Source organism: Esox lucius, chromosome 10 (genome assembly GCF_011004845.1).
Source record: "Esox lucius isolate fEsoLuc1 chromosome 10, fEsoLuc1.pri, whole genome shotgun sequence".
In the NCBI taxonomy this organism is placed as follows: domain Eukaryota; kingdom Metazoa; phylum Chordata; class Actinopteri; order Esociformes; family Esocidae; genus Esox; species Esox lucius.
In genome coordinates this window covers 18,092,734-18,108,329 of record NC_047578.1, presented here as the reverse complement: position 1 = coordinate 18,108,329, position 15,596 = coordinate 18,092,734, and the positions used below count along the sequence as shown (strand labels likewise).

General features: G+C 45.8%; 1 protein-coding gene across 6 annotated transcripts; it reads right to left on the bottom strand.

The window, feature by feature from the left end:
- Positions 1-494: 494 nt before the first annotated feature.
- ints3 (integrator complex subunit 3) lies at positions 495-14,549 on the bottom strand. 6 transcript variants are annotated; one of them, XM_010873684.5, is made up of 30 exons: positions 14,203-14,549; positions 13,358-13,441; positions 12,817-12,900; positions 11,961-12,074; positions 11,585-11,669; positions 11,022-11,088; positions 10,778-10,919; positions 10,313-10,448; positions 10,113-10,210; positions 9,834-10,025; positions 9,638-9,725; positions 9,229-9,308; positions 9,000-9,091; positions 8,683-8,813; positions 7,996-8,124; positions 7,589-7,721; positions 6,951-7,005; positions 6,725-6,828; positions 6,411-6,575; positions 5,683-5,836; positions 5,540-5,608; positions 5,309-5,384; positions 5,100-5,213; positions 4,301-4,349; positions 3,346-3,513; positions 2,816-2,851; positions 2,414-2,514; positions 2,221-2,293; positions 1,802-1,958; positions 495-1,545 (listed from the first exon to the last, which is right to left on the bottom strand). In XM_010873684.5, exons 1-30 carry the CDS (start codon positions 14,284-14,286, stop codon positions 1,468-1,470), a joined length of 3,138 nt encoding a protein of 1,045 aa, XP_010871986.1. In that variant the 5' UTR covers positions 14,287-14,549; the 3' UTR covers positions 495-1,467. The 6 variants fall into 6 exon arrangements, with proteins under 6 accessions (XP_010871986.1, XP_010871987.1, XP_010871988.1 ...); XM_010873685.4 differs by lacking the exon at positions 2,816-2,851; XM_010873686.5 differs by lacking the exon at positions 2,816-2,851 and having other exon boundaries at positions 8,002-8,124.
- Positions 14,550-15,596: the final 1,047 nt, after the last annotated feature.

The following is a 15,596-nucleotide window of genomic DNA, read 5'->3' as shown; positions in this document are numbered from 1 at the left end:
ATTGGTGTATACCAAAGACACTGAGTATTATGAACTGTAGATGAGATCCCCAAACTCTTAACATTTCTCAATGTAAAATGTATTCTTAATTTGTTGCCTGTGCAGTTTTTCACAGAGTGGTGAACCCCTCCCCATCTCTACTTCTGAAACACTCATCCTCTCTGGGATGCTCCTTTTATATCAATCATGTTACTGACCTGTTGCCAATTAATCTAATTTGTTATGAGATGTTCCACCAGTTTTTTTTAAGCAAAATACAACTTTTCCCAGTCTTTTGTTGCCCCTTTCCCAGCTTTTATAAATGTGTTGCTGGCCTCAAATTCAATAACATTTCTCAATTTCATCATTTGATGTCATCTTGGTACTATTTTCTATTGAATATAGGTTTTAAATGATTTGCACATTATTGCATTGTTTTTCTTTACATTTTACACAGCATCCCAACATCTTTGGAAACAGGGTTGTACAGTACATAATTTTCCAATGACATAGGACTACATCTCCACACCAGAGTTTTTGTGCCCTTTTTTTTATTAATATCATAATCATTTAACATAGTTATGATCTTTTTTATGAAAATAGGTCAGTACAAAGAAACGTCCATTAAAAAGTTCAGCAACTACTTCTGGGTCCTCCATTCATACAGTCTTTATTTCTGCACTCGCAATCAGTCCAACCATCTGTGGTTAAAATTATCCAATGAGAGTGTGTTTCTGTGGTCTTAATTCGGGCCAATCAAAAACGTAGGGTGGACAGGAAAAAGTGACCCATATTAATCAACCACTAGTTGAAGGTTTTTCCAGATGTGGGGTGAATTATATTTTTGAGGTGGAAGTGTTGGGACAAAAGCAACCATCTCAACCCTTTAACAAGTCTTAGACCTTGAACAGGCAACATCACCAGAACCTGAACTTCCATGTTGACCACTCTGTTAAAATGTACTGGCATGGCTGGTCTTGCTGGTTGGTTGGTCATCATTGCCATGGCTAATAAAATGCTGTCGTTCTGATGTCTCTAAGTGCAGTGTGATACTGTAGGCGGACCACAAAGTGACACTAGAGCAACACATTTAACCCCCCCACCCCCAAACATCCTAAGTCTACTCATGTAATCCTTTCCTCAAGGATATAGATAGCAGTCTCGTAACAGTATGTCTGTCAGTCTCTGTGCCACAGTGACTGGCATTTCTGCTCGCTTTTCAAGCCCCCTGGAATCTTCCCTTGACCAATCCAGCCAGACCAACTGACGCAAAGCGGCCTATGTCCAGTGAGAGGAGGAGCGTTCTCCATGGCTCCAGCCAGTAGCATTAGAGTCCATTTGAAGGAGCCTCGCCCTGCCCCCTCCCCCCGTTGAGGTCATGCCTCTGGGGGCGGGGTTTCCTCAATGGTTGAGAGAAGCTGGTTGGCAGATGGTCCGGTCTCCAGGTATGTCACTATGGCAGGTGGGAGAGGGTTGATTGTGTGGCGGTCAGTCGCTGTCTGAGCCCACGGCTGATGAGCCTTTCCTCTTCCTCTTGGGAGCTTTGGGCTTGGAGTCCTCTTCCTCCTGCAATGTACAAGGAAGGATGGAAATAAAAACTAGTTAAAGGAACTAGGGGAAACACACAGCTTTAGAAAAACCTCAAGCAATTCTATAGTGACAACTGGCAGAGACAGCAAAGTAGTTTAACAACGAACAGTTAAGGCTGCATTGACAAAAGTAATTTAAATGACCCTGAATGTTACCCTACCGCTGAGGTGAAAGGTTGTCACTTAAAGTCCCTGAATAGGATATAACAGGAAGTGGTCATAGTGGGACCTACCGAGGCACTGCTGGACGCACTCTCTTCCTCGTTACTAACTGGGGTTGCTGCGCCTTTACGCGACCGCGGGGAGGAGGCAGGCGCCTTGCGCCGGGACTTGGGAAGCTTGGATGACGCCTCTTCGTACTCCTCGGCCAATGAAAAGAGATCACTGAATCTGAGAGGCGGAGACGGGAACAATGGACACATTTACCATCCTATTACACACACACACACACAACCCACTAAGATACTCTTTAAGAAGGTCGGGTTTCAGATGTTTTGGGAACACTGGCAGGGACTTGGCTGCAAGGACAGTGAAGAGCTTTGGCTGGGCTGAACAGAGACTTTCCTTTCCGTATGGGTGGGCAGCCGAAAGACCACAGTAGGCAGTCATAGAAAATGATCCTTTTTGAATGCAGGAAGAGCTGGGCTCTCACCTCATCTTGTGGGCTTCGTCACAGCTGGCCTGGACGTGTTGCAGTGCCTGAAGGATGGGTGTCTGTGTGAAGACTGAGACACAGACAGCAGTTTTAGAGTTCAGTAAGTGTATTGTTGGTCTGGTACCATTGACAGACAGGTGCGTGTGTTCTAGAAGACGTGGGTTTGTGTGTATGTGTGTCAGAGACTCACAGCTGTTCTTGGTGTTGCTGAGGTTCAACCTCAGGTTGTCCATGTGCTCCAGGATCTGTTCCAGGGTCAGCTGGGCCAGTTTACTGCTGGAGCTGCGCAGACTGGGAGACAATAAAACAACATTTCCTCCTTACACCCCAATGAAAAGGAACACAAATGCTAGCTGGCTTAATGGTCACCAACAGTGAGCAGGCTTTGTTCCAGACCAGCATTTAAAGACAAAGGCCAAGTAATAATCATTCGTGATCAGGCAGGCTATGTGCAGTGTGGGCAAAACCAACAAAAGCTCCACATGAATGAAGGAATACTAGAAAACCATGCTGAAGCTTTGAAACCCATGTGTCACTCTTTAGTTGATGAGAGTTTTCTGGACTTTTACCCAAATCATAATCGTTTTCTTACCTCGACAGAAGATCCGTGTTTGACTTACGGAAAGCCCTGTGAAGTAAACAATGCATGGAATGCCAGTATGAAAACTTGGGACTTAAATCCTTGGAAACAGTTCTGTCCAAAAGTCAATTGTTTTCTTTGCATTTGTTTTTCCTTTCTTGGAGTCAGTGAGGACAGATGGGTGAAAGTGTTTTTTTTGTTGATAGAGTTGTAGGTTGAATTTGAACCCATGATGTAACAGTACAGGTGCACTGGAGGCAGCGCCTGAGGACGCTGGACCACAACAGGCCACCAGAACTTCCATTGTAAGTTCAACACGGATCTTCTGGAGGGATATCTTAGCGCGGCTAGTTGCATTTATGTATGTGTAAGCTATTTCAGAAGGTTTTTAGAAAGTGTAATGAACCAAGGAATGGCAATATCCAAACAGTGGGTTGCTGTGACATGTCATCAAAGTCCTTCTCGGGAGGTAAAGAAAATGATGAAGATTGAATTAAAAACCTGATTTATTTTAGTAGTCAAAGTGGTGGACTTTTAGTCACCTCTGGCGTTTGCGTGGCAGGTTGTTGTTCTTGATGAGCAGGGCTTTGATGTGTTCCCCGAGAACATCATCGTGCTTGGCTGCCCAGTGGCGCAGAATACTGGTGGTGAACTGGTCCTCTGGGTGGCAGGGCCGACTCAACACCATCTTCACCATCTCCTCGCTGGGCCTAAAGGGTTAGGGATCACCACAGGATCAATACTGGGTCTAAAGGGTTAGGGATCACCACAGGGATTAGTACTGGGTCTAAAAGGTTAGGGATCACCACAAGGATTAGTACTGGGTCTAAAAGGTTAGGGATCACCACAAGGATTAGTACTGGGTCTAAAAGGTTGGGGATCACCACAGGATCTAAAGGGTTAGGGATCAGCACAGGGATTAGTATGGAATCAAAGGGTTAGGGATCACCACATGGATCAGTACTAGTTCTAATGGGTTAGGGATCACCACAGGGACCAATACTGGGTCTAAAGGGTTAGGGATCACCACAGGGACCAATACTGGGTCTAAAGGGTTAGGAATCACCACAGGGATCAATACTGGGTCTAAAGGGTTAGGGATCCCCACAGAAATTAGTATGGGTCTAAAAGGTTAGGGATCACCACAGGATCAATACTGGGTCTAAAAGGTTAGGAATCACCACAGGGATCAATACTGGGTCTAAAGGGTTAGGGATCCCCACAGAAATTAGTATGGGTCTAAAAGGTTAGGGATCACCACAGGGATTAGTACGGGATCTAAAGGGTTAGGGATCATCATGGGGATCAGTACTAGGTCTAAAGGTTTAGGGATCACCACGGGGATCAATACTGGGTCTAAAGGATTAGGGATCCCCACAAAAATTTGCATGGGGTCTAAAGGGTTAGGGATCACCACATGGATCAGTACTGTGTCTAATGGGTTAAGGATCACCATGGGGATCAGTACTGGTGCAAAGTTAAGTAAATACAACATACTTTTCCCTGCGAAGTTGCAAAAGCAAACAGGAAAGTGCTTCTGGGTGTTCTAGAGAGGAAGAGGTACAACATGACAATGAGCATATTATGCAAGTAATTATATCAGCATCAATGTTATAAAACCAAAATACAGTTATGAAAAATCTAACAGCTGCATAATCCAGTAAGATACTCAACTCTATTCAGGTTTAAGAAGTCCATTAAAGATTTATTGCGGTACAGCCTATTGAAAGACAAAGTCTCAACTTCATCTGAGTTCACAGACACCCGACCAACACTAGAAGTCGCAAGAGAACGACTTGACAAGGCAGCCCCGTGCATCCACCCCGCCCCCCCCACCCAAGGCAGTGTGGTGCAGCTCTCTGCTGGACACTCGCATGTGGCTCAAAATGTCTCATGTACTAGCTGAGTGTACCCCTTCATCGTTTAAGACCAGGAGAGAACGTGCGTTTTATAGGAATATCAAATAAATACAGACGGTTTCTAATTGGTTTCTAATTAACAGATGATCCACTTCAGAAACAAGACAAATTATGTTAAGTAGAGACACATTTTCAGGTGGCTCTTGGCTTTTGCCTTGCAAATATCATGAAATAACAGTTAATGTAGACCCATTACCTAATTCTATTAAAAATCTATTCTACGAAAATCTTTCCCAGTGCAAATATACTGAGATGAGCTTCTAGGAACCAAATGTATATAATTACATGTAATATGCAAATGACACAGTAACAATCTTAGCGATGTAGCCAGAGAACAGGGGAGAACCGTGACCACGGAGGCCTGGAATGTGTCTCACCTTTGTACTTGAGGTGTTGCAGGATAGGGATGATGGTCTCCAGAGGGATGTTGTGGGCCAGGAAGAGCTGCCAGGTGCTGTACTGCTCAAATGTCTCCCAATCCAGAGACTGGACTGTAAGCCAGAGACAGTATTAAACACAGAGACAGTCACAGACAGTCTGTATAATTTAGAGAGATGTCAGCTGGTTGGGTGGCCGTGTGACTCACTGAGGATATTGAGGACCGAGTCCTTGCGGAACATCACCAGATCGCCCATCATGACGTGACACATCAGCTCCTGCAGCTGAGACAAACAGGACGGTGAGATGTATGAGTGAGATGTAAACGGGCAGATGATGGGGAAAGCGAATGAAATGGGCAAGGGAGCAAGATGAAGGGAATGCAATGGGAGGGTTGAAGGAGTATTGTATATTCAAGTTTAGTTTCATTTCTAATTACCTGTGTTGAATCGATAACCGCTACTATCATGTTGAGCAGCTCCCCGCTCCGCAATGTCTCATCTGGAAACTAGAGAGAGAGGAGATCAGCATTCAAACAGTGGTGAGCCATGAGGTAGTGTGTGGTTGTGTGTGTGTGTCTACCTCTGTGTAGATGGATGGTGTGAGGTAACAGAGGAGCCGGACGTCATCCTCCTGGCAGGCCTTCATGTCCATCATCAGACAGGTGTGCAGGTCTCCCAGCGCCGTGGCCTGGGCAAACGACTCATACAGACTCATCTTCCCCATCGCCGCTTTACTGCAAGGAAACAATGTTAGGGCAACGTCCAAACAACGGTGTGGTTCCAGAGGGCAACAATCTGGCAGGACATGTCCAGTTGCTGCCTGATAGAATGAGCATAACCCATAGCTTTTTCTGCCTCTTTACCAGAGAGTCGGATTTCTTAAAACACTGCTAAGCAGCGTGGCGGCTCCAGTGTTAAAGCTAAGCAGCGTGGCGGCTCCAGTGTTAAAGCTATGCAGCGTGGCGGCTCCAGTGTTAAAGCTATGCAGCGTGGCGGCTCCAGTGTTAAAGCTAAGCAGCGTGGCGGCTCCAGTGTTAAAGCTAAGCAGCGTGGCGGCTCCAGTGTTAAGGCTAAGCAGCGTGGCGGCTCCAGTGTTAAGGCTAAGCAGCGTGGCGGCTCCAGTGTTAAGGCTAAGCAGCGTGGCGGCTCCAGTGTTAAGGCTAAGCAGCGTGGCGGCTCCAGTGTTAAGGCTAAGCAGCGTGGCGGCTCCAGTGTTAAGGCTAAGCAGCGTGGTGGCTCCAGTGTTAAGGCTAAGCAGCGTGGCGGCTCCAGTGTTAAGGCTAAGCAGCGTAGCCCCAATGCGCTCACCTGGCCTTGAGGTAGTATAACAGATGATAGCCGATCTTGGGCTGTTTCTGGTAGAGCTCAGCCAGCATCTCCAGCAGCACTGAGAAGCCACTGTTGTCCTCCTGCATCTGACACAGGTTCCTAAACACCAGGCACACTGGTTTACACACAGACTCCTCCAGGGACCTGGTGGGAGGGGGAAAACACACACACACTTCAGATTCTACCAAGTACCATTTGCCCAGTACTTTTCTTCAATGTATACACAGATGCACGGCCTACACAGACATCCTGCTGTGCCACCTGGCCTGGAGGCCAGACACAAACACACTTACTCTTCTGTGATCTCATCAGGCAGTACGTCTCCTCTGAAGTGGCCCTTAAAGAGCTCTGCCAAACAGGAGGCCAGAGTAGACATCTGTTCCGAGTCAAAGTCCTCCTGAGCGACAGTGAGAGAGAACGCCAATAAATCCCAGAGAATTCACATTTTCACACAAAGTAGAAATGGCAAACAAAAAAATTGTTTGGCCAAAATATAGAACCCCCCCCCCCCTTACTCACCTCCAAGATCAGGTCCACTATTTCCTGCATGACTTCACATTGTGTTTCCGTGTCACTGTAGTAGGGAGAGAAGGAAGAGAGAAAGAATAATTACTTAAGAGCTGATTTTGAAAACGGTTTCCAGTGTCACAATCAGCAATATAAGTGCAATCAGCAGAGACAACTGAGAGCAATGGGAGGGTGATTAGGGGAGGCAGAGGGACGAGTTCTGTGTCTCTCCAAATCAACTCGCAATCAGTAGAAGCAACATGGCAGAAACAACCCCAACCCACAGAGTTTGAGGGGTGTTTTGTATGAAGGCCACAGTTCTGACCATATATACAGCCCACACAGATTTACACCGTGTTCAATAGACCGATCTTCAAAGAATCTTTAAAACACACCGGTTGTCTTCTCATTTGTTCTAGACCCACTTTAACCCATCTCATTGAAATGATAGAGGGTAACAAGAAGAGCGCAGCCCCAGTAGCTCTCTGTGCTCTGAATTGGGATAGGGCACGAGTGACTGGGGATCTCAATGAGAACGCCAGTGAACTATTCCGCTGAAACGACTTGAAACGTGAAATATCACTAGGACTAGTGAGTGGGTTTGCTATACAAAGGATGTGAGGGTATTGTCTCACATCCACTCTACTGACCTTCCTTTCTGTAACTGCAACACCTTCTCCTTCATCGTGTCGTCCAATTGGTCCACGTAGGGAGTGATGTCAGCCGGCTCCTCAATAACGGCCTCTTTGATTGGGTGGAACCTGAACTCCCGCTTCTTATTTCCTGAAATGACCAAATAACCAAAAGCAGAGGACGGCCAGTGACTTGGACGTTACAGCAGAATGAGGCCAAGTCTTTTTAATACATGGTGAGCTTCTAAATAGCTTCCAAATAACAGTGTATGATTGAATGTTGCTCAACCTTAAAGGAAGTCATGGTATTAAAGGCTGATCTAGAATTAACAGCAGGGTTCATTGAGTGCTCTTGCATCTAGCATCTGGCTGGATCGGATATGTTCAAATGTCTGAGAGCAGTAATAAAACGTGACCGGCCTTACCCTCACCCTTGTTGTTAATCTCCTCCTCATCGTCGCTGAAAGCAGCCTCTGTGTTGTCATAGCAACCGTCCTCCTTATCCAGCAGCACGTGGTTGTCCATCTCCAAGGAAACAGACTCCTCCATTTTCACTGAGGAATGAGGGGTCGTGATTAGATTACATTGTAAAGTGGAAACAAGCAAACAATGAAGATGGGTCCTTGAAGATAACGCTCCAGTAAGGGCCAGGCTAGATACAACACTCCGACATGCACACATTCAAACACTGCCTTCTTTTATTGGTTGACCTTATTCAAAGTACTTCCAAAGGTTAATACTACCACAACGTTTTTCCTCAATCATCCAATATTCAGTGGGGAGAACTGAAAGATCAAATTGTGCCGCAATCCAATTAACTAAACTGTTTTATCTAAAGCCACTCTAATAGGACACATAACAGTCTGTGCTTTTGGACTAGTCTATTCAAGAAACCCAATTTAGTTTTCCATCGTGTCAACTCCACATACGATAGCATAAAGTGTGTTTCTTAAGTCGCTTCACACAGATAGTGAATATAGTTACTGTACATCTACTGTCACATGGTGGAATGTGGCTGCAGATAAGAGCTGTTTATTTTGCGTGTGTGTAACAAAAACCCCGACCGGAGGACCATTGACAACGCTTGTGTTAATAAATAAACCTTGCTTTACTTTCATTTGTACTTTCATCCCGTCCCTCGGTGGGGGGGGATGGGGAACTGCAGAATTCCGGGAAGCGTTCCCTCAACATGGAGCGCAGCTCCCGGTCCAGTTTAGGGTTGTCAAACAGAGGTGCTAAATGACTGAGGGAAAGACAGATGGAGGGGTCACAACTGGGGTGGGGGGTTAAGATCCACTAACATCAAATAATTATACCAAATTCCCTGAAGATCGAAAATAATTTGGAGGTTTCATTAAAATACGCAGTGTGTTATTTTAAGTGTGTCCATCTGAAATGCCGTTGGTGGGTTCATGTGGGAGATACTCACGCCAGCACTCTCTTCTCCATGATGAAGGTGAGAGAGTTGAAGACACCTTGTCGGACCTGCCCCTCAAGAGGTGGGAAGAAGTGAGGGATGATCTGTGAGGGCAAAATGGAACAACAAAACTAACTAACCACTTCTCTAAAGCGTGGCGCAACTAACACAGTTGTTATGAAAGGTTCTCGCTGTAACTGTACAACTGGTTTCCCCAGGAGAGACGTGTGTTTTCACTGACCCGACACATGAAGTCCAGCAGAGTGGCAGTGATGGCTGGGTGGGGCTTCATGGAGTGATGCATCACCAGTATGGCAGGCTCTGAGACCCAGAGAACAGTGTTTACAGTGGATACAGTGGCAGACAACATCATGGCAGAAAGGCATCCATCTTCTAACCTTCTGTTTCAGTTAACGCCCTACTAACATAGAGGCAGTGTTCCCTGTTCCCTGTCTGACCTACGTTCGGGGACGCTGTCTCGCCTACCTTCGGGGACGCTGTCTCGCCTACCTTCGGGGACGCTGTCTCGCCTACCTTCGGGGACGCTGTCTCGCCTACCTTCGGGGACGCTGTCTCGCCTACCTTCGGGGACGCTGTCTCGCCTACCTTCGGGGACGCTGTCTCGCCTACCTTCGGGGACGCTGTCTTACCTATGTTCATGATGCTGTCCTTCTCTGGACTGAAGAACAGCCAGTCATAAAACAGGGCCAGCTTGGCGTTGGAGGCAGCCACGTTAGACTGAGGAGATAGGTAATAGCACATTCATTACAAGGTACCAAATTCACAATAGAAAGTGATCCCTGGCCCATTAAATGTATTATTACTTATGAATAGTAATTACAGTACCGTGCAGGTTGTGAGCAGCCAGCCAATGATAGCCCAGCGGGGCAGGATGTCGGAGCTCAGCACCTCATTGGATGGGTGCACCACGCCGCAGATGTAGCGGATCAGGTCGCAGCGCAACGACTGGCTCTCTGCCGTCGACAGGTACTGTCTCTGGAACCAGTCCTGGTAGCGCTTCTGCTGGCCAAAACGCACCTACAGAGAGCACGGTTAAGGTGATGAGTGTGTGCTGTCCTGAGTAGTGTTGCGGAATGTGTGTACAGTCCTGAGAGGTGGGTTTACCCTGGAGGTCATGAAGAGCAGTTTGGTCTCCATATCTGGCGTGAGGCGACAGGCTAGGAACTTGCGTGACGTGCGAGCCGTCAGGAGCTGCAGCAAACCTACAAAAGATGGAGAAACGGCGGGTTCAGAGGTCGCCCGGTCAACCCACACACGGACAGGCACGCACACACACACACACACGTTTAACGACCCTTCCTTACCCTTACCAGTGAACTGGGGGCTGAGGGCCTGCGGGTTGTGGAGCAGATCTTTCCACAGCAACTCCATCTCTGGGATACGGGCCACAATCTGCAGCAGGCGCACCAGGTCTCTCCCGATGATGAAACACTCCATGAACTACGGGGGGTGGGGTGGGGGGGCGGTGACACGGAGGCACGCTATGGTTGTTACACGCTCGCTGATCTTTTCACCCAGCAACGAGTGACAGTCGTGTTGCCTTTCCGTGTCCCTTCAAATCTACATCCTGACTCTGGAACTGTTTTGTTGAAGTAAATCCGCTTCATCTTCGCGCCCCAATCCCACCCTTAATAAGATCAGCCCTCATTCCTCCTCCCCTTCCGCCCCCACCTTGAATTCTGGCCTTCCACTCCTCCCTCTCTACTTGAACCTCCCACACGTATATTGTCCGCCTGTCCCTTGCCCACTCCGACGTCTCCCCCTCTCACCTTCTCCCGGAGCATGCCGATGCAGAAGTCCACCTCCTTCTGTCTGAGCACAAGCAGGGCCGGTGTGCCGTGGTCCACGATGAGGCGGAGGTAGGTGTATACAGACATGGCTATCAACATGCCACTCTTTAGCACCCACTCCCTGAGAGGGACAGACAGAGGCGACGAACGGTTAGGACATTTTATAGCATGACAATACTGCAGTGAGTGTTTCCTGTTCATTTAACTGGGCTCTCAAACACACCTTTGCTCCACCAATATGTCCAGCACATTCTCCGCCAGCCACAGGTTCTTATTGGAGATGTCTCCACCTGGACACAAGAAATTACACAGAATTGGCAAGGAAGCCCAAATGTCTAAACTGTGAACCGGCACCAGGATTTCCTTGGTCAGAACATTGAGAACAACAGTAAATCAATCAATTTTTTTTATAAAGCCCTTTTTACATCAGCAGTTGTCACAAAGTGCTTTTACAAAACACCCAGCCTGAAATCCCAAGGATTAAGCAACAACAATGTTGAAGCACAGTGGCTAGGAAGAAACCTAGAGAGGAACAAGGCTCAGTGGGGTAACCAGTCCTCTTCTGGCTGTGTCCCGGGTGAACATTTTAAGAGTACAAGTTGTAATAATTAGTAAATGCATTTGGGTTGGGTTCAGTCTCTATAAATCCTAAGCCAGGTCAGAAGCATGACCAGATGGACAAGGACAACCGGGTGGAGGGGAGGGTAGGTATCAGACTGGCAGCTGGAATGGTCAGGTATCGTCTTGATCTGCAACACAGCCAGGAGGCATGTAGAGTAGACTGACCTGCGATCTGCTTCATGAGGGTCATGAGGACTCCGTCAGCTCCAATCACACCACTCTTCACCAGCTCCCTCACCAACCACACCAACTGGGGGGAGAGAAGGGACGTTGGTCCTCCAGTCGATTGTTATGAAATGTCATAAAAAATTATTCAAACAGTAAAATGTGTACTCTGTGCAGGTAAAGTTGATTCACTCAGAGATAACTTCTTCACAGAGAAAAACTGTTCACCTGTGTTTTCTACAGAGAAAGACTGCTTACCTGTGTTTTCTACAGAGAAAGACTGCTCACCTGTGTTTTCTACAGAGAAAGACTTCTTACCTGTTTTCTACAGAGAAAGACTTCTTACCTGTGTTTTCTACAGAGAAAGACTGCTTACCTGTGTCCGACAAACATCCTGCAGCTTAAGGAACTTCTCCATTAGGATCTGGTTGATCTTTATCAGGATCACATTCATACCATCCCTATTTACCAGGGTCAGGTCTCTGTAGCACTGTGGAAGGTATAACAGATTATAGGGCATTATTAACCAGGTGGTCTGATCCCTGGTTGGCTGAAAGGTGTGGCATATGAGACTGTATACTGCAGGTATGACATTCCATTAATTTTTACTGTTCTAATTGCGTTAAGTGGTGGTTCAAAATTGCAGTAAGTCACCTCAGGACTTAGTGGTATATTGCCAATATACCACAGCTAAGTACTCTCTACAGGAACTCAGCTAAGTTCTTAGCTTTGGTATATTAGTCATACCACATTCCCTGTGCAATATTGCTTAGACATATCATGGAGATGAAAATATTCAAGGCATTTGTATTGGAAAGACATGCTAGCCACTCCAACTCTAAATCAGGGCACCCCTAATGGTGCTGACATTATAATCAGTGCAGCACACTATTTTTAGTGTGCTCGTAAGATTCTCCATGTAAGGTAATTGAGGCCATGTGAGGAGGGTATCCATGTTGGTGTGCATAGTGAATGTAACAATTGGTGACTTTGACAAATGGAGCAGTTTGACTCCTGTCTGGACTTTCTGTTTTGCAAAATGAACTTCTAACTCCTGTAAAAACAGTGTGGCTATTCCAGGGAATTTGAAACCGCATTGCAAAATGACAGACTTGATGGGGAAATTAACTGGTTTTCAGAATAAAGTCAGCCGTCTTGGCGACCCTGATGACCACATGAAATGATTACATGTATGACAACGCTGATAAGGTTTGGTAGTAACAAGGCCTTACCCTTTGTGCCTGCGCGGGCTCTGTGAGCAGCAGAGCAAAGAGTCCCAGACACACCTCCTCATGTTGCTGGGGACCCTTACACACCTACAGAGGAGGAAGAAGTACGACATTGTGAGATTGACATCAACATAGTGTACCAGTAAGAACAAATATGAAAATCCATGCACTCACTACTCTAAGCTGCTAAGGATAATAGTGACTGCTAAATGACTTAAATGAACAGTATAACTCAGCCCTAACACCATGTTAACTGTATTAATTCATTAATCCACTCTATTTCTAACATCAACACCGGAAGCTATAGCCATGCAGCGTATGTATCACATCCTTTAACGATTACAAATGGCCAAAAAAACTGATGTGTGACCACTGGTCAACTGCTAGTACTCTGATGACCCTGACAGTCGCATTCAACTAGACACATTGCAATCCTACACTAATGTAATGTAGAACAAAAACATGCAAGAAGCGACATCTCATCTGCACATTCTAGTAGTATCCTGTGATGGGAATGTATTAGCGAGGGTCCGGGGAACCTTACACTGGCTGTAAGGGCATCATTGGCTTCCCGCTCCGACATGCCATTGGTCAAAGTAGTGACGATCCCCATACACCTCTCCAACCGCTGATGAACACAACCACAAAGGAACGTTAACCACAAAAACAGGTAAGACACAAACATAGACAGGCTGAATATTTCGCAGTTCACATAATGTGGGTAGACACACACACACACACACACACACACACACACACACACAAAGCCAGTCAAAGACCACACAGCAGGACAACCCACATGGAAACAACAATCAGATGAATCATACAGACGCCATTCACACAAATATAGCAGACAACCAGTTGAGTTTGACAATCACGCTGTCAACTGAGCTAGTTACATGCTGTACGAAAAATATTTTAGCTATCTTAGTGTGAAATTTATGCTCTTGGTTTGCATAGAAGAATCATTTAAAGGGTTGTGTCAGAAAAGGCTCCGTATTGACATGTGTATGATATGCTTTGCGCATGTGCAGACTGGTGTCTCATCCACATACAGTATGTTTACCCATGCTAGATGCTACGCTAAGCTCTGCTTCATTCTCCAACGTTTAACCCACGTAAAGAAAGCAAACATATTTACGGCAAACCTAGGTAGCTAGTAAGCTACACATATGGGCCTACTAGCTACGCTAGAAAAGTCATTTTATAATTAGGAATTCATGTTACTGAATGTTTTTGAGCTAGCTACCGTAGCAACATGTAGGCTATTCCTTAAAATGGTAACCAGGTCTTTGTATAGGTGATTGTTTTTTTTTGTATGCTACATGGTTGAACAGCTGTTTGTGTGACATAACAAAGCTTCTTGAGAATATGTTATAAAAGCCCTACCTCTTCCAGCTCATCTTTTGCGTCCAGGGTCGAAGACACCAATAGGCGACCCAGCGGTTTCCCCTTTGCCGGTGAAGGCTCCATCACCTCCCGCCTCGCTTCGTCTGGCCCCAGAGGACTTGAGGGGTTAGACACTGAGGTTCGGGGGAAATTCTAAACGTTCTGTTCTTATCAGTGGAGCACACCTAACCCTAGACCGTTGTTTAGACTCTCTTAACACGCTCCTCGTTGGGCACCGTGTGTTTTTTTAAACTTGATTTGGCCACCTTTCACTCTCACTCCAGTGATTTCGCCTGTGTCCGAATAAAACAAACTCACTTCCGGAGGGCATGATGGCCTAGCGGAAGTATTCGTTCACAGTGCTTGCAGAAAGGAGGGGCCACCACGCGCCTTTTAACCAATCATTGATATGCTTATTTTGAATGACGTAAATGTTAACCATTTAACTCAAGGATTGTCTGCCAATGAATGCAGACGTACTTGAAAAGAAAAGGATTAGAGAATTGAGACAGGGTCTCCCTAAAAACACGACATTTCGACCGGCTTGCATCTCAGCGGTCATAACTTTTACTGGTACAGTGCATGTTCATGTAAAACATACTAAGCACGTGATCTAATGCGCTCTCTAAATTAATCTAGAAAAACATTATTTTTAACATAAAGAAATATTTGAATGTAGGATATGTAATATTCCAATATTGTTTTTCTGGAGTGTCGAACTGACTTAATTGAAAATTCAGATTTACTGAGTAAATGTTTTTAATTTACTAGTGTAACGTCTAAGGGTAGTGCACCATGCTTGCCAATGCCCTGGCTCGCAATTACTATAACATTGTCAAAAGTGGCATATATTACATAAGATTGATAAGGTTGACATTATTCATTTATGTGCAGTATTTACCGGAAATAATAACTGCGGCCTTGATGTGACGTCAGTTGTAAGACTCCGCCCTCAGGTGAAATGCCGTGTTTTTAGGGAGACCGAGACCTGTACTCAACACGTCGTTTTATGAGGATGGAACGGTTGCTAAAGCTAGGCTGATTTGCCAATGCAAATGCATAAAACATTAACATAGTGCAAAACTAAATCCACAGGAGCCACAAAAAAATGCCCACTTAAGCAGAAGTTCCAAACATTCAGTACCGTTCTCATCCACTGCGAATTTGAAGACGGTTTTCAAGTTGTTGAAGGCAAGAAGAGAATCTATACTCTCAGATGTTAAAAGTATTAGTACTTGGCTAGTACTTGACTGTGTTTACCAGATGAGGGAATTAACTAATTATGACCTAAAATAACTTTCTTCACCTGGTCATTTAGGTCTTAATTAAAACCTTTCCTCACCTAGTGAGCACAGCCAGTACTTTCCACTTCTGCACCTGGGTATGATGTCTCA